Below are 19,231 nucleotides of genomic sequence, written 5' to 3'. Positions count from 1 at the left end.
CCAAAAGGTGCAGAGTTCCTTAGATTTCCTTAGGTTTCTCTAATCAGATGGGGATTTCAGCGAAACAATTCTGTCGCTCTTCCTTTTGGGGACCATAACCCTTTATAAAGATTGACATATTTTTAATTTGGCCCCTCATCAAATTAGAAATACTACAAATGGTATCCACATTTATAATTCATAATAAATATGCCCTTAAGTCAAATTCCAAATAAAATTTAGATCACAAAATTGACTTAATTTATTTGATGACCATATATATTCATTAATTATACAAATATCCCATTAGATACTAACAATCTCCCACTGGACATATATATAATTAAAATGAATGATATATCCTTAGTGAGCACAATATTGTCAGCAAATCCGAGGACATTCCTAACAATCTCGTCCATTAGTCATATTAACATAGGATCAAAGCAGTCTTCGTTGTATCAATCACAACTAAACCTTTCAATGGTCACATACATCAACATAACTAAATGACATAGATCAATCATGAATTAGTGGCATGAAAATTACATGCAAGGTGATCTGTTCATGTCAATTTTCAACTGGTCCAACTTTAACTTTAGTAAGATCAAACTTTAACTCAATTGTACAAAGTGTAATGAACTGAATGATGCTTTAGTACTGATCAGAATAACAAATACATGAGTATCTATAAAACAAACTGAAAGACAATCATAATTATAAGCTCCCACTCAACCTAGAGATCATCCATCTCTAAAACTCCCATACGAGCAGTATGCTCAAGAAATACATTAGGTGGCAAACCCTTTGTCAGAGGGTCAGCTACCATGGAGTTTGTACCCAAGTGTTCTATAGAAATCTGTCCACTTTGTACCATTTCCTTCACAACTAGGAACTTGATGTCGATATGCTTTGACTTCGTTGAGCTCCTATTGTTGTTAGAATATAATACAGCTGATTTGTTGTCACAAAATAATCTAAGGGGTCTTTCAATCCCTTCTAGAATGCGCAGCTCCGTGACAAGACTCTTCAGCCATATTGCATGATTTGATGCCTCATAACATGCTACAAATTCTGCTGCCATTGTGGAGGAAGTTGTAAGTCCCTGTTTGGAATTCCTCCAAGAAATGGCTCCACCAGCCAACATGAAGACATATCCCGAAGTGGATCTCAAACTATCTTGGCATCCTCCGAAATCAGAGTCAGAATACCCAATGATCTCAATACTATCTAACCTCTGATACGTGAGCATGTAACCTCTAGTTCTCTTCAGATATCTCATAACCCTTTTAGCTGCCTTCCAGTGATCCATACCTGGGTTGCTTAAATATCTGTCTAATACGCCAACTATGTACGCAATATCTGGACGCGTACAAACCTGAGCATACATAAGACTTCCAACTGCCGAAGCATATGGAATCTTTTGCATTTCCTGAATTTTAAGATTTCCTTTAGGACATTGTTTGAGACTAAATTTGTCTCCCTTAGCGACCAGGGTGTTTCTTGATTTACAATCTTGCATGCCATATCTTTTTAGTACTTTATCGATATAGCTCATTTGTGACAATCTAAGAATACCTCGAGAACGATCCCGATGTATCTGAATTCCTAATACAAACGAGTCCTCACCAAGATCTTTCATCTCGAAATTTCTTGACAAAAAATTCTTAGTTTGGTGCAATAAGCCTATATCATTTGTGGCAAGCAAAATGTCATCCACATATAAAATCAAATATATGTGTTTACTCCCACTGAATTTGTGATACACACAATCATCAATTAAATTCGCTCCAAAACCAAATGAGAGAATTATCTCATGAAATTTATGGTACCACTGACGAGACGCTTGCTTAAGCCCATAGATGGATTTCTTTAATTTGCAAACCATATTCTTTGGATCTCCTGACACAAAGTTTTCTGGTTGCACCATATAGATTGTTTCATCAATGTCTCCATTGAGAAACGTCGTCTTTACATCCATCTGATGTAGCTCCATATCAAAATGTGCAACAAGTGTCATGATTGTCCTAAAAGAGTCTTTGGTTGAAACCGGAGAAAAAGTCTCTTTATAGTCAATCCCATATTTTTGAGTAAAGCCTTTTGCCACAAGACGAGCTTTATACTTTTCCACATTACCTCTTGAATCCCTTTTGGTTTTAAAAATCCATTTACAACCAATAGGTTTCATACCTTCTGGTAATGGGACAAGTTCCCAAACTTTATTGTCTTGCATAGACTTATACTCTTCATTCATTGCATCAATCCACTTTTCTGAAATGGAACTATCCATGGCTTGACGAAAGTTGATGGGATCATCTTCCGTCATACCAAGATCATCCTCATGTTCCTGAAGAAATACATAGTCATCCGACATAGTGCTTCTCCTTTCTCTTGTAGATCGCCGCAATGACACTTGTTCCTCAATAGCTTCTTCTTGAGATTGTTGAGTTTGCACCTCTGGAAGATTAACATTGTCTTGATTTTCTAGAATTATTCCGGTATTTTCAATGACCGGACGAGAATCCTGATCATTATCCAAAGAAATCGGAATAGGAATCAACTCCTCGTTAACCGAAGTAGAAGTTGATTCTTCCTCAAAGACAAAATCCTTTATTTGATTCTTTCCCCCAAACTCAATATCCTCAAAAAATACAGCTGTACTCGTCTCAAAAATCAACTTTAAGTTGGGATCATAAAATTTATAGCCCCTTAATCACTCAGAATAGCCAATAAAATAGCTGCTAACTGTTTTAGGGTCCAATTTATCCGTATGAGGCTTATAAGGCCTTGCTTCAACTGGACATCCCCAAACATGAAAATGCTTTAGGCTAGGTTTTCGTCCTAACCAAAGCTCATAAGGTGTTTTAGCAGCTGCTTTTGTTGGTACTCTATTTAGAATGTATGCTGCAGTTTTTAATGCCTCACCCCAGAGTGACTTTGGTAAGGAAGAATGGCTAACCATACTCCTTACCATATCCTGTAGAGTGCGGTTTCGTCTTTCCGCTACACCATTCATGCTTGGAGAGCCCAGCATGGTGTATTGTGGGACGATACCACACTCCTCTAGGTATTTGGCAAAAGGCCCTGGACGTTGTTCACCTGAACCGTCATACCGACCGTAGTATTCACCACCACGATCGGACTTTACTTTCTTTATCTTTCTGTTAAGTTGATTTTCAACTTCAGCCTTAAATGACTTGAACACGTCCAATGTTTGAGCCTTTTCCTGAATAAGAAAAATGTATGCATATCTAGAGAAATCGTCTATGAATGATACGAAATAGCGTTGACCATTCCAAGAAGGAATTGGAAATGGCCCACATACATCCGTATGTATCAACTCAAGGACTTCCGTAGCTCTATATGCATTCAATTTTCTATCTTTGGTTTGTTTTCCTTTAATGCATTCAACACAGACATTAAAGTCCGTGAAATCAATGGAATTCAGGATCCCATCTGACACAAGACGTTCAACTCTATTTCTAGAGATGTGACCTAGACGTTTGTGCCATAATGCACCCGAAGTATTATCATTTAGTTTTCGTTTAGTACCTCTTGATTCAATGTTTAGGGTTTCATTATATGAAGCATTTGTATCAAGTAAATATAGATTGTCATATTGCATTAATGAACCGGTTCCAACAATTGAATTACCAATAGATAACTTAAACTGATTGTTTCCAAATGAACAAGAGTAACCAGATTTGTCCAAATAACAAACAGAAATTAAATTCCGTCTAAAAGACGGTACCACAAAAGTATCTATTAAATCCAAATAGTGACCAGTACTGAGTAACAATCTAAAGTGCCCTATTGCTTCAACTTCTACCGATTTTCCATCGCCCACAAAAATGCGTCTTTCAGCATCACTTGGCTTTCGGTAGTTCAGGCAACCCTGCATTGAAATACTGATGTTAGTAGTAGCACCGGAGTCTAACCACCAAGTATTTCTAGGTACTGAAGCTAAATTTACTTCAGAACAAACCAAATTAAGAAACATACCCTTTTTCTCGCGCCATGCACGATATTTGGTACATTCCTTCTTCATGTGTCCAGCCTTATTGCAAAAGAAACAATCTCCTTTATTTTGTTTCTTTGCATTTGGACCTGCAGCATCCACATTCTTCCTTTTCTTGCCCTTATCCTTAGAGGTGCTTGCTAGATGAGCACTTTCAGTCTTTTCTTGCTTCAATCTCTCTTCCTCTTGAACACAATGAGAGATCAGTTCATTCAAATTCCACGTTTCCTTTTGACAGTTAAAACTGACCTTAAAGTGGTTGAATTGAACTGGAAGAGAAATCAGAATGAGATGCACAAGTAACTCCTCATGCAAATCAAGCTTTAATGCTTTAAGTTTTGAAGCAAGATTGGACATCTCCATGATGTACTCCCTTATATTACCATTGCCCTTATACTTCATTGAAATCAAGCTCTTAAGAATAGTGCTTGTTTCAGCCTTATCGCTTTTGGCAAAGCGCTTTTCAAGTTCTGCAAGGTAATCTTTAGCATTGGTGGTGTCCTTAGACACAGCACCCCTGAACACCTCCGGAATTGCACGCTTAATGATCATTAGACTCATGCGGTTAGAGCGTTCCCATTTCTCAAATTTAGCTTTCTCTTCAAGAGAGCTAGCTACCGTAGGAGTAGGGGGTTGCTCCGTCCGTATCGCAAGGTCCATGTCCATGCATCCGAGAACTATCTGAATGTTCTCCTTCCAGTCCTTAAAGTTGGAACCATTAAGGACCGGTATTGAATTTAAGTTGGCAGAGATATTTGCAACATTAACTGAAAAGAGAACAGAAAATAAACTGTAAATAACATGCACACTACTTTAATTTTTCAATCTAGTTCAAAATAATTAGCAAACCATTCAAGATATCTAGTGCACCATTAATTTCAAGTCTTTGGACAGTAAAATTAACTGCTAGTAATATTCTTGTTGTAATAATCAAACACTAACAATAATGCACGACAAATAACAAACCCCTCTTTGGATTGATTTGCTATTCTCATGTGAAATCCTTATAATTGTTACGTGTTTATTATCACAGGTAATTTATGTACTCCGGTCAACCATCGACCGTCCTTTGGGCCGATCAAATGATCACATGGAACTACACAATTACAAACATTCAAAATTCAAAATTAAATAAACCAAATTAGAGAGGTCACTTTGGCAACATCATAATTTAACTTATTTAATTTGAATAAAGAACTAATTGCTAATTAAAGAACAAGATTAAAAATGAAGGTTAATCTTTAAATGAACTCACGGCCATGTAATTAACTGTAAAATTAATTAACTGACGGTCATGTAATTAATTGTAAAATTAATTACCTCACGGCCATGTAAAATTAGATTAACTGTACTGTTCAATAAAATAATTTAATTAATTTATTTTATAATATATATTTAAATTTAATGAATTAAGCACGTCTCTTTTTTAATCATGCATCATTGGGTATTCTGACCGAATTCCATTAAATGTGCATCTCGGTTTAATCATGCACGTTTCTTTTCTTTTTTTTTTAAATTAACTTAATAAAAAAACCACATTTCCTTGCCCTAACCCACACGTCGTGCGCTGCAGTTCCGCCCGCCTGCGCGCTGCAGTTCGCCTGCCGCCGGCGCTTGCCTTGCCAGCGCCTGCACCAGGCCGCCGTTTCTTACTTCGCCTGCGTCACAGGGATCTCTCGCACGCAGACAGCGCCGGTGTGCTGCCGTGTTCATCGTCAGCCAAACACACAGAGAAATCGAGGAAAATCCATGTTCGGCAGAGAAATCGTGAAAAAAAACAGAAAGAAAACCGAACAGTATAGTAGAATTTCTTAAGAACTGAGATAAACCTTGCTCTGATACCAATTGTTGGAATTTTGCATTTTCCCTAATGTCGAGAAATCTCAACGCATGCATCGTCTATCCAATTCTTAAGAAACAACAAGAAGAAAAAAAACCGGAAGCGTACCGGAATCCATCGCTAGCAGCCGAGAATGATCTTCCAAAAGGTGCAGAGTTCCTTAGGTTTCCTTAGGTTTCTCTGACGATGGGGATTCAGCGAAACAATTCTGTCGCTCTTCCTTTTGGGGACCATAACCCTTTATAAAGATTGACATATTTCTAATTTGACCCCTCATCAAATTAGAAATACTACAAATGGTATCCACATTTATAATTCATAATAAATATGCCCTTAAGTCAAATTCCAAATAAAATTTAGATCACAAAATTGACTTAATTTATTTGATGATCATATATATTCATTAATTATACAAATGTCCCATTAGATACTAACATCTTCATGGAGAGTAGCGACCCCATCAAGGTCTTAGGGACTAAAGCTGATCGAGGGACTTGTCTCTGCTCAAGATTTGGCTCTGATCTCATAGCTTTCGAGCCTTCAACCATGAGTCTTTTGGACTCGATTGGAATCTCCATCAGTTGAACCTCCTAAGATCATGTTAATATCTCCTTGACGTGGGGGATTTCTCTTGGCATCGTCGATATTGATCGTTTGTTGATGTTGAGTCAACTCCCGAGATAGAGACTTCTTTTGAGGAGACGTATCTCTTCGCTGATTGACTCGGCGGTGCAACAACGCCCTTCAATGATTGATTTTGCGTTTTGAATTTTCACCCCAATTGTGGCAGAGAGGCAATTTTCAATTTGATCTTAGAGATGTTCTTTGAGAAGGAAAACACTCCTCCATTGTTTGGTGGAGTTCTCAAACATACAATCAGCACTCATGCGTGAACTGCCCTCAAGAACAATGAAAAACACAATATCATTCCCCTTTCATCATTCATCCTACTGGAATGATTTGGAGTTGGGGTCGCTTACACAGTTTGAACAACCCACCCACCTGTTCGAGCCAAGACAAACTGATGTGGTGTGAATAGTTCTTTATGTTGAAGGGGATGTGCAGGAGACTTGCACTCAGACTGAGCTAATATGGAAGTCGGCATTGCGACCTCCTCTCATAACTTAGGCTTCTTCCATGTTGATATACTTTTGTACACGTCCCAATAATATGTCGAAAGTTGCTGGAGGTTTTTTTAGCAGGGACCGAAAGAGGTTACCTCTTGCAAACTGATAAGCCCACAACTAGTGTCACAATTGAGCATCAAATTAAAATTTATAATCGAAAACCCTTAAGCTCACAAGAAAATGTAATATAGGGGCCACGAGTCGTATTTTCCAAGGATTAGTAAAGAATCGTATGAATCGAGCTACGATGTCGTTCTATTTTTGGGTTTTTTATATAAAATGGGGGTTTTGGTGTTTTTCAAAAGTAATGTAAATGAAAGAAATAAATGCAAGAATTAAAGCTTGATACTAAAGCCTAGCAAACACTAATACAAAAATCAAGAACATGGATTGCTTACTTACTGAAATTCTGATTTAAGATTCGGCGAATAATTAGAATAATGAAATTGCTATACTAACTTGATCCAAACATGTTGCAATTAAAGTGTTCAACAGATTCTAAACTGGTCCAAACATCTAAACATGAAACAAGATATTAACAAAAGCAAAGCACTGAAACTAAATGCAAGAAATAAAATTGCAAGGAACAAAGAAAATCAAAAGATCCCTTCTCACTTGCCTATTCCTCAAGTTCATCCATATGTTTTGATACAAACCCAAATTCTGATACGTAACAGTTCATGATACTAAACAGTAAGCTCAAAGATTAAAAACAATGATCGGACAATTGAAACAAGATCTGAACAATTCAAAACTAAATGATCAAACAACTTAAGAACACACATTGTTAAATGTTCAGAAAGGAAATTTGCAGAATTAACATAACAGAACGAAACAGCAAAGTTCAGAAAAGAAAACAGATGTTCAGATCTTCCCTCCAAATTCAACTCTAATCTTGCCGTCACACAAGATCTGATCAAGGATCAGAAATCCAGAAACACAGCTTCAAAACTCAGCTCGATTTAAGCTAGATTGGATCTGATCAGCAACAGGGAACGCCCTTGCGAAACACCGAACAGAGCCAGATCTAAACTTGATGATTCAGCTGGAATTCTTCAAATTGCGATCAATGAAATGATCAGGAACCCTAAAAAACCTTCAAGGAACGCCTCTGAATGCCCTTTATTGCTCCGATCGAGTTGGATCGAAGAAAAACCATCTGAAATTCGCGGCGGAGAAAAAACTCTGAAGAAACCCTCACCGAGCTTTTCCAACTGCGATTTAACCCCAAACTTAGCTTGTAGTTGATCTCTGGAAGCTAGAGATTGACTTGGAAGGAAGAAATCTGGAGATCTGGCTTGAAAATCGAAGAAAAATGGAAGGAAATTGACGAAGAAGATGCTGCTACAGTAACCGCGTCAAAACACTGTTCATTCCTCTTTAAAACGGGCTACTGTTCTTAACGGGTCTGCTCCTCTGCTTAACGGGTCTGCTCCTCTGCTTAACGGGTCTACTCCAAATTCAACTTGATTCAACCCTAGTTCAACCCAATTTAAGCCGATTTAGCTCCAGTTAAACCCTAGTCTTGATCATGAAATTTTGAGTCCATCAAATTGATCAATTTTGGCTTGAATCGGTCCCATTTGGCTCGATCGTGGTTCAATTTGGACCCTACAAACAAACAAGCTCAATTAATGTAAAATTTATCTTTAAATCACAGAAATTAGAATTAATCATCTAAATATTCAACAAATTACAATTTCAATCAATTCATGTCGTTTAGCACTTTATTTTCATGTAGAAATCCAAATTGAATCTATAAAATGCAGTAAAATCCTAACTTATCACAAACCGTGAGAGAAGACGCTAATGAGCACATCGAAGGTAGCTGAAAGCACATCGGAGGTAGTTGAAGGTACTTCCGTGGCCACTTTATTGAATTAATGGATGTAATCCCTCATGCTTTCTTTATAATTTAAGGTGAATAGGTTGAGATGTATTTTTTGATACCTCTTGTTGCTGGCGAATTGTAGCAAAAATATGGCTTTGAAGTCGGTGAAAGTTCAAATCGATGCAGATGGTAGTAGACCAAACCATCGATGAGTCAGACTAGAGAAAATAGTTAAAAAGACTATACATTTGACGTTATCAGTATAAGGTACAACATGATATTTTTCTCGAATCAATCCAAATGATATTCGAGGTCAAATGATTCATTTTGCTCTCCAAACTGAGATACTCAAAAGTGGTGAAACAATTCATCATTCAAGATGTGACTTGAGAAAGAAGTGCTTTCCATAGGTACGAATTCTGTGCTTTTATTTTGGTGTGGAGGTGGCGTTTCTCCTTCCTTTAATCCGTCAAAATGTTCCCCGGATGGGAACATGGTCTTACTTTGTTGTTTAACGAAGGTGGTAGAGACGGGACCTGCTAGACCCCTTGGTCCTTGACTCCAGAGATGGATTTATTGGAGGAAGTCTTTGTAGAATTCGTTGTATCGTCCGATCCACCAATGCTTGAAACTCATCTCTAGCCATAGTGATTATCTCGCCATGAGCCTTTTGGGAAGAATGAAATTTTAACGCACGATTCCTAGCTGAGACCGTTGGCAAGTGAATCAACAAGGAGCAACTATTGAAGAGATGTGGTTGACGATGATGAAGGCGAAGAGGACTCCTAAGATGCCTGCAATACTTAAGGCATAGAGGCAAACTTGACGTATCCATTCTAACGCTCAAGTTATTACAGTGGCTAGAAGATGAGAACAATATAAGAATAATAAGAAAAAGTCAAGTGCACGTGTAGCAATACATCTTGTATATATCTTCTCTTGGATTTATATAACAACACATAGCATCTGCATGTCAGAGTCAGTGAGAAACCCGATCCGACAATCATTGAAAGTCTCTCCAATCATTTATCGAAAAAAGTTAAAATAAATATTTTGTATTTTAAATATATCTCTATTGTCAACAATGTTGTATTTAAAATTGCTTTAACTTATTTAAAATTATTATCTACGCTCCTACCGTAGCTCATCTAACTATATGTGAAGTTATGGATCATATTATCACAAAATTAGCATAATTATAGCCTCTAATTTGTTGGTTGTACCATTGATTAATTAGGTAAGAACAAAAAGAAAAGAAAATAGAGATAGAAGAATATCACAATATTCAACTATCTCCTACAATCATGGAGCTTGTCTAACTCCTACGATTCTAACTCCAAAAACATTGGAATTTAGATATCTTGTTATTCCACCCTTAAATGCATGCTTAGCATTCAACACGGAACCATAACTTAATACTCTATTTCCCTCGAAGGGTGGATGAGAAAGGGAAAAAGAGTCGCATTCGACCTAAAACGAAAACTTAATACTCTATTTACCTCCAAGGGTGGATGACAAAGGGTAAAAGAATGAATGGAGGAGAAAGATTAGTTGTGGCAATTGAAATCTTGGAACTAAGACAAGGCAGTGACTCGCAGCCAATCCACCATCATAGCTCGCGGCCAATCAGAGGACGCGGGTCGAGGTCAGTCCATGGCCACAACTCGCGACCAGTCCGCAACAATGACTCATGGACAGGCCCAAGATGCAACTAAGGGTGCAATCGAATCAAATTTGTTCACGAACTTTTTGAATCAATTCAAAAAACATTTAATTCATATTCAAAATTATCAAATTTGAATCGAACTCGCACATCTTCGACAATTTTTTTTTAAAAATTGAATTCAAATTTATAATATTTTATTCAAAATCAAATTCCATTTCAAACCTAACTCGCAAGTTATAATCATTTATATTGTCGATTCAAATTGAATTCAAATACACATTTTTCAAGTTCAAATTTGAATATCAATAATTTTATAGCATTTATCTTGATTCAATTCATTTACATCTCTAGCTGCGACTCACGGCTAATCCACAGCCCCGAGTCATGGCCAACCTTCAGCCACGACTTGCAATCAGGTCGTGGCCGTGAACTTGCGATCAAGCTGCGGTCTTGCTATGGGACTGTTAGCTTATAGACTCGATTGAGAGTTTTGACTTGATAAAAAGAAAGTCTTTTCGCCTTATTTCACATAAAATAGGAGGAAATAGATCAAAACTGATCCACAAATAAAATGCAACAAATTATTTTAACAGTCGTGTAAATCATTTTGTTTCTTCGTGCGTCCTTTGAGGTAAACAAGGCATAAAGCTTCGATACACAATTGCGATCTAATCATTCAAATTTTATTTGCTATGATTAAATTGGCAAACTACAAACTTACTACCATGCGATTAACTTTAACTAAAGCAAAGATGTAGTTAGGTTAGATTCAAGTTTTTGATTTGGATAAAACAATCGAGATGAGAGTGAAGATTACACAGAATAGTAGATAACGAGATGAAATCAACAAGACAAGATCGGCAATGTTCTCAAGCGGAGAAACTTCGATTCGACCAAGCTTACAGATACGAAACATAGCAACAGCAGCACAGACAAGAGAAGAGGAGTCGATAACCAAAACAGACAGAGACTGCAATCAGCATCGCCGAAATGCCTTCTCCATACACACAAAAGGGGGGTTTTTTGGGGGGTGCTTACGTGTTAAGATTAGACGCGTCCATCCCAGAGGCATCCAGCGGCGGCGGCGGACGATTTCAACAGGATGGCCTCCACTTCGGCGGGTGGATTCAACCCCATGGCGGACGCCCGCTCCCAGCGATCAGTCCGGCTGAGCCCGATGCAGGGGCCGTACCTCATGTCCATATCGAACTGCCGCAGCTTATCGTCCTCCTCCTCGCCGATCCCAGTGGCCAGGTACGCCGCATCAGAACCTGTCGCCGATTTAGGGTTGGGAGAGAGCAGCGACGCTGCGAAACGGGGAAAAGACACCGGGAAGATAAGAGAGTACCGTGCAAGGGCGATGGGACGGGATCGGCGAGGGGGGAGAGGGCGACGGAAGGAGACTTCCCGGCGATGCTCCGCTTGGAGGAGGGCTTGGCGACGCCCCCTTTCTTCTTCTGGCGATAGAAATTCTTCAGGCCGCTCGATGTCGATGCCATCTCTCACGATCAGTGTCTTCTACGATCAGAAAAGAGGGATCGCCGTCTACTTATAGCAACGTGCCTCGAGATTCGTGCCGTAGCTCCGAGATGCAATTTGAATTTTGAACCGCCAGCGTTCCAATGTGCTTTCCAGATAAACGGGCGGCTCCTTCCTCTTAACGCTCTGCTTGAGAGAGGTAAGGGAAGAGAAGAGAGGAGAATTTTTTTTTTTATTTGAGGTGGAGCGGGAGAAAAAGAGAAATTTTTTTTTTACTTTTGTATACTCATATTTTTATTTTAAAAATATTAATTTTTAAATTAATTTATTTATTTAAATATTTTATCTTTGTATTATTACTCCTTCTATATCCAATCACTCGCATTCAATGATGTTGATGGCAACCCTCATCGTATATTTCTATGAGGACAAGACTCTGCCCTGGGGCATAACTGAATTAGTTACGACGAAGCTAGGCAATACCCTCCTGCATCGTGATCAACTACAGTTTCCTGATTTACCTCCCCACAAATGGTCGTGGGACCGATCGTGTGGAGCTGCTAAGGTGACGAATTCTACCTTTATGCAGAAGAATACGAGGACAAGACTCAAAAAATATTTCAATAAAATTTTATAAAAATATCCATACAAATACTAATTTAAGTATTATCCTATGTCAAACTAAAATGTATAGATTCTATCTTTGACACGCTTATGGTATATCTATTTATTGTCTATTTAAAATTTTCTTATTTATTTAAGTTATATATACTAATTTTAGTTGGATTTATTAGATGATTTTGATAAAAAAAAATCCTACCTCCATAAATTAAGAGCTATATATATATTTTTACATGTAAATTCATTTTTAAAAGTAAAAATATTTTTATAATTTTATATATTTAATTTTATTTTTTAATAAAATAATATATATTAAGTTAATGAACATGGTTAGAAGCTAGTTCCATAACAACTGACTTGATAGAAATTACTTTGCTAGAAACCGATCCAATAGTAGTAGTAGTAGTCAACTCAATAGAAGTTGATCCAGAACAACCTTAGAATTAATTCATCACTCATTCTCAAACAGGATCATTGACTTTATAGAGATTAGTTGAACAACCATGTGACCACCCCTGCAAGGTGGATTAAACAAACACCCATAAGAAATGAATAAATGAACAAATAAAATTTTTTATTCTTTCATTTGTTCAACTAAATTTAGGACCAAATAATTTACCTAATTCTTCATCTATTTAGTTTGTAAGAACAAATAATTAAAATTTTAAGTAATAATAACAATAATATTGCTTTCTTTATATCCTTTGTCTCTAATCTCACCCCATTGACTTTCATATAATAATTTGTAATTTAAACAAGCCAACATGGCCAGAAATCAAAATAATTCTTGGCTGTAGCAACTGGCGAAGACAGCTCGATCCCTTCAGCAGGTCAAATCTCGCCCAGATCGCCTTCCTCGATATATATATTAGCTAGGTTTGCTTTCCATCTATGCATCTTCTTGTTCTCGATCTATTAGGTTATTCTTTCAGTTTCTTTTTTTTGCTTGTTTGCTGCTCGCGCCGCTTGGATCTGGGAACTACAAGCTAGGAGCTAGGGTTGGTGAATCTGTTTTTTTTTTGTACTGACTTATTGATGGAGATTATATATTCATTCATTAAACACTGAAATTTTGGACAATTTGTGATGTTTGTGAAGTAGTTCCTCTTTACAGTTTTGACCTTGGAGAATTTTATCAAGTCTTCCATTAAATTCAATACTATATCAACTTTTGGGGGCATCTAAATATCATTTCTTTCCCAATATAATACGTGGTTCTGCGAAGATTTTAGGAAATATTTCACCCCTTTTATCATTGTGATTCTGCTAATTATTTTTGTTGTATTACAGTGTATGTAGTGTAATGCTTTAGAAACTTACAAACCAGTATGGTTCTGAAAACCAAGTTATCTCAAATGCCTTGTTGGTATTTTAAAGGGTTATAATTATGTGAAGTGCCTTATATATATATATATATATATATATATATATATATATATATATATATATATATATATATATATATATATATATGTTATGGGTGTTATAGCCCCCCATCTAGGATTAGGCCCACTTGGCCCATTCGGTGTTCAGCCCACTCGGTAGCCCAGGTCCCCCTTCAGTTCGGCAGTCCAGCTCTGCCATTCGGCTCGGCACAGCTCAGCTCTGCCATTCGGCAGCTCAGCTCCCTATCACTCGGCTCAGCCCCTCCACCCAAGCCACTCGGCACTCAGCTCAGTTCTGCCAATTCCACTCGGCATAGCCCAGCCTCCATTCGGCTCGATGGCTAAATTCTGTCAGGTCATATCATATCAAGAAAGGTCTTATAAGATCTTCTCAAGAACCATGTCTTGTCAGAAGGGTGTGACTTTTTAGAAAAGATCTTCTCTCTCTATTAAACAACTTTGTCAAGCATTAATGCAAGATGTGACCTGTCAGAATGGTCTCTCTCTCCAATGAATAACCTAGCCAAGCATTAAATGAGGATGTAATTGGTCATCTTCTCAAGACCATGCTTTGTCAGACAAAAATCGTGGCCTTCTCTCCTCGTGCTATAAAATGACCTCCTCAGGTATAATAGAGAGAAGGAAGGAGGTTCCGGGCTCTCTCTCTCTCTTCTCTCGCTCTCTGGCTCACTTTTCTTATCTTTTTTGGGCTGAGAATTTCGTTACAGTATTTCTATTTTACTGTACTTCTTCTTCCTCCTGACTGGCCTGACTTGAGCATCGGAGTGGCCGTCCGGGGTCTCCTCGGCGCCAGGATGACCTCTTTCTCCGGTGATGTTTCAGGGCCTCCAGGTAGCTGGTCTTCTCTCCTTATTCGGTGTGGTGGCCCTCTCCGGCGGATGCAACCCCCTCTCTTCCCCTGCATGCTGACTGGTCCGGCGGCGCGTCTGGAAGCCGATCTCAACAGGAACATATTTTGGCGCCGTCTGTGGGAACACAAACTGCCCTGCCTTGAGACGTGCTAGTGGACAACCTCGCCGGACCTGCTCACACATCACTGTAATTCAAGAGGAGTATCACCGCCTGGTGGCTGCCGCTGTTGCTGCCTCGCAAGAGCAGCCCACGCTCCAGCTCCACGCTGGTTGCGTCATATTCTGCTCCTTTTACAAGTCATTTTCTACCTTATTTCTACCTCTTGCGCGCCTTAATGGCCAGGGTTTAGCGCAGCAAGGCGGCTCAACCACTCCCATCTCCAGCTATTGCCCTGTTTAGGGTTCAACCTCCCCCGCGCTCCTGCAGCCGGGGTCGAGCTAAACTCTGGTGGTCTCGGACCACTAGCTCCATCAGCAAATGTCCTTTTCAGGGCTCAACCTCCCACGCGCTCCTGCAGCCGGGGTCGAGCTAAACTCTGGTGGTCTCGTAAATATCCTTTTCAGGACTCAACCTCCCCTCCTAGACCACTAGCTCCATCAGCAAATGTCCTTTTCAGGGCTCAACCTCCCCCGTGCTCCTGCAGTCGGGGTCGAGCTAAACTCTGGTGGTCTCGGACCACTAGCTCCATCAGCAAATGTCCTTTTCAGGGCTCAACCTCCCCCGCGCTCCTGTAGCCGGGGTCGAGCTAAACTCTGGTGGTCTCGGACCACTAGCTCCATCAGCAAATGTCCTTTTCAGGGCTCAACCTCCCCTCATAGTCAGGGTCGAGCTTACTCCCGGTGGTCACGGACCACTAGCGCCCGCCACATCAAAGTCTGGTAAATTTCATAACACTTGCTATCTTTTCATGCTTAACTCCCCCGCGCTTCGCACAGCCGGGGTCGAGCCGAATCGCAGAATCGGACCCGCTACAGCGTCCGTCACCGCCATCTACTACAATTCTCAAACTCCCCCGCGCTCCTGCAGCCGGGGTCGAGCTCGCCTTGGCAACCGAGTCGTACTACCGGCGTGGGGTCAACTCACTCGGTTCTCTTGTTAAGCGGTTTTCATATTCATCCCAGGCTCTCAGCCATTCATCCCAGGCTCCTCAGCCCTTCATCTAGGCTTCATCAGGCTCCTCAGCCCTTCAACCATTCGTCCGGGCTTCTCAGCCATCCAATCGGACTTCTTCTGCTCAGTCATTCGGTCATTCTGCTCAGTCATTTGGTCATTCCGCTCAGTCAGTTGGCCATTCCGCTCAGTTAGTTGGCCATGTTGCTCAGTCAGTCGGCCACTCTGTGCAGTCATTCGACCATTCTACGCAGTCAGTCGACCATTCTGCTCAGTCAGCTCAGCCGGCAGAACTCTCGCTGACTCCCTCTGCCCAGTCAGCTCAGCCGGTAGAACGCTCACTGACTCCCTCCACTCCGTCAGCTCGGTCGGAACTCTCTCTGACTCATTCAACTCAGTCAGCCCTCTCAATGACTCTACTCTGCTTCTCAGCACTTAGCTTCTCAGCTACCTTACTGGTCTCACTCATCTCAGTCGGGGTTCTCAGCTCACTCAGTATCTACACAGTTAACAACTCTTTTAAGTTCTTCACGCACTTTGACAGCTGAGTCAGTTAGTCTGATCAGTAGCTCTCGATTTTTCGCGCCCTTTACAACTTCAAGTCTCAAGCAGTCAGTTGCTTCAGTTTTGGCCTCTCGGCCCCCTTTTATACCATAGATCAGTTAGAATCTTGGTTGACTCCACGTCGACATATATCGGCCCGTGGCACTCGATATCATGACTTCAAAGCCACAAGTTTACCGATCCGGCACCAACCGACTACACAGTTTACACGGAGAGTTCAATATTACCATGGGTCAACCATTCTTCCACGGCCACCGGTTCCTATATCAAATCATTTTCTTTTCTTTATATGGTCTGTCCCTTTCACTCCACCAACACTCCACCAATGCTGGCCTAAAGTCAAATATGGGCCCCACTACGCCATCTCCTCCACGGAAGCTATCCTGCCTCCCAAGCACAGATGCAAGCTCTCTTCCTTCACTCCAATCTTCTTTTAACAAGAATGCAACTACCGATCTGAGCAAGCAAAGCTCCCATCGCTCGGCTTCTGGATCGCTTCATGCCGACTACCTCCTCTTCTTTGCCTTGGCAGATAGCCCGTCTGGATACTTCGGCATGGTTTCTTTCCAGATCTGCCCAGGACAGCGACCGGATGGGCAGACCGCATTTTACTCCCACGTAATAAAGTCGTTGGGGAAGGCGAACCAGTCACCTCCGAGCCCCCGACCTTGAAGCTTCGCCCGAGAAGCTTCGCCGTTGCCCGGACCAAACCGCGGCAGCCGAACCGCTTTCCTTCTCCGATGCCTGCCCGGACCAAACCGCGGCAGCCGAACCGCTTTCCTTCTCCGATGCCTGCCCGGACCAACCCGCGACAGCCGAACCACATTCCTTCTCCGCTGCTTGCCCGAGCCGAATCGCGGAGGCCAGCAATTTCTTTCTTTTCTCTGCTTGCCTGGACCGAACTGCGGCAGCCGAATCGTCTCTCTTTTCCGCTGCTTGCCCGAGCAGCATCGTGACATCTCTCCGTTGTTTTGCCCGAGCCGAATTGCGACACCTCTCGACGACGAGCCGAATCGCGACATCTCTTCGCACCTTCCCCGCAGCACAGTGCTGATCTCCTACAGTCATACGTCATACGCAATACGTCCCACGCGATCTACTGCCGATCTCCCACCTTGCAACATTGCATGGCTTGAGAGACGTCGCCGCATCGGCCGAGCCCTGCCTGACTTGGGTCGGCAAAAAGGGCAGTTAGAGGGGAAGCTGGGGGCCCCACACACTTAACAAAAATCGGAAGCACGTGGGGAATAAGAAAGGTGGGCTCCACCTCAAGGTAGGATCAAGAGGGGAAAGCTTATGGGCTACCCGCATCATCGACGCCCGCCGATTCCTCTTTTAGCTAACACCTCGCATTCGGACCTGACTCGCCCTCGAACCCTCGTCTTCAAAAGAAAATAAGATACGGTCTGCCGCTACTACTTGGTCTAGTCAGTCGACCTTCCGCTCCTTCGACTAGACTAGCGGGGAGGCTTTGTTATGGGTGTTATAGCCCCCCCCCCCCCCCCCCCCCCCCATCTAGGATTAGGCCCACTCGGCCCAGCCGGTGACAGCCCACTCGGTAGCCCAGGTCCCCCCACTTTAGCTCAGTTCGGCTCGTTCGGCAGTCCAGCTCTGCCATTCGGCTCGGCACAGCTCAGCTCTGCCATTCGGCAGCTCAGCTCCCTGTCACTCGGCTCAGCCCTCCACCCAGGCCACTCGGCACTCAGCTCAGTTCTGCCAATTCCACTCGGCACAGCCCAGCCTCCATTCGGCTCGATGGCTAAATTCTGTCAGGTCATATCATATCAAGAAAGGTCTTATCAAGATCTTCTCAAGAACCATGCCTTGTCAGAAGGGTGTGACTTTTTAGAAAGGATCTTCTCTCTCTATTAAACAACTTTGTCAAGCATTAATGCAAGATGTGACCTGTCAGAATGGTCTCTCTCTCCAATGAATAACTTAGCCAAGCATTAAATGAGGATGTAATTGGTCATCTTCTCAAGATCATGCTTTGTCAGACAAAAATCGTAGCCTTCTCTCCTCGTGCTATAAAATGACCTCCTCAGGTATAATAGAGAGAAGGAAGGGGGTTCCGGGCTCTCTCTCTCTCTTCTCTCGCTCTCTGGCTCACTTTTCTTATCTTTTTTGGGCTGAGCATTTCGTTACAGTATTTCTATTTTACTGTACTTCTTCTTCCTCCTGACTGGGCTGACTTGAGCGTCGGAGTGGCCGTCCGGGGTCTCCCCGGCGCCAGGATGACCTCTTTCTCCGGTGATGTTTCAAGGCCTCCAGGTAGCTGGTCTTCTCTCCTTATTCGGTGTGGTGGCCCTCTCCGGCGGATGCAACCCCCTCTCTTCCCCTGCATGCTGACTGGTCCGGCGGCGCGTCTGGAAGCCGATCTCAACAGGAACAATATATATATAGAGGATTGTTAGCCTGAGCGACGCTTCGTGAGCGACTTGTGAGCGACAACTACGTGGCAACGCTGACGTGGCTGGGAATTCGCGGAGACGCGCGCGCGTGGCGAGAAGAGGTTTGGCGTAGGGTTTTAATTTTTCGCCACGCGCGCGCGTCTCCGTGAATTCCCAGCCATGTCAGCGTTGCCACGTAGTTGTCGCTCACAAGTCGCTCACGAAGCGTTATATATATATATATATATGTTGTTTCTGTTGAGATCGCCTCTCGGACATGTCACCAATTACTTAGCATCGGAGTTGACTTTGCGAGGAGGAGGAAGGAGACAATGAGATCCAAAACCCTAC

At 41.6% G+C, this 19,231-nt stretch overlaps 2 protein-coding genes across 2 annotated transcripts; both read right to left on the bottom strand.

Annotated features, from left to right (window-relative positions):
• Window positions 1–3,842: 3,842 nt before the first annotated feature.
• On the bottom strand, window positions 3,843–4,730 carry LOC141817282 (uncharacterized). Its single transcript, XM_074704959.1, has 2 exons — window positions 3,979–4,730; window positions 3,843–3,871 (listed from the first exon to the last, which is right to left on the bottom strand). Exons 1-2 carry the CDS (start codon window positions 4,658–4,660, stop codon window positions 3,843–3,845), a joined length of 711 nt encoding a protein of 236 aa, XP_074561060.1. The 5' UTR covers window positions 4,661–4,730.
• A 6,592-nt stretch (window positions 4,731–11,322) lies between these two features.
• On the bottom strand, window positions 11,323–11,996 carry LOC141817300 (uncharacterized). Its single transcript, XM_074704981.1, has 2 exons — window positions 11,807–11,996; window positions 11,323–11,729 (listed from the first exon to the last, which is right to left on the bottom strand). Exons 1-2 carry the CDS (start codon window positions 11,955–11,957, stop codon window positions 11,506–11,508), a joined length of 375 nt encoding a protein of 124 aa, XP_074561082.1. The 5' UTR covers window positions 11,958–11,996; the 3' UTR covers window positions 11,323–11,505.
• Between the last annotated feature and the right edge of the window lie 7,235 nt (window positions 11,997–19,231).

The sequence above is a fragment of the Curcuma longa genome, unplaced genomic scaffold (assembly GCF_044706935.1).
Source record: "Curcuma longa cultivar G26 ecotype Majalengka, Jawa Barat unplaced genomic scaffold, ITB_CL_G26_1.1 contig_19982, whole genome shotgun sequence".
Taxonomy (NCBI): Eukaryota; Viridiplantae; Streptophyta; class Magnoliopsida; order Zingiberales; family Zingiberaceae; genus Curcuma; species Curcuma longa.
This window is presented reverse-complemented; position numbering and strand designations above follow the sequence as displayed.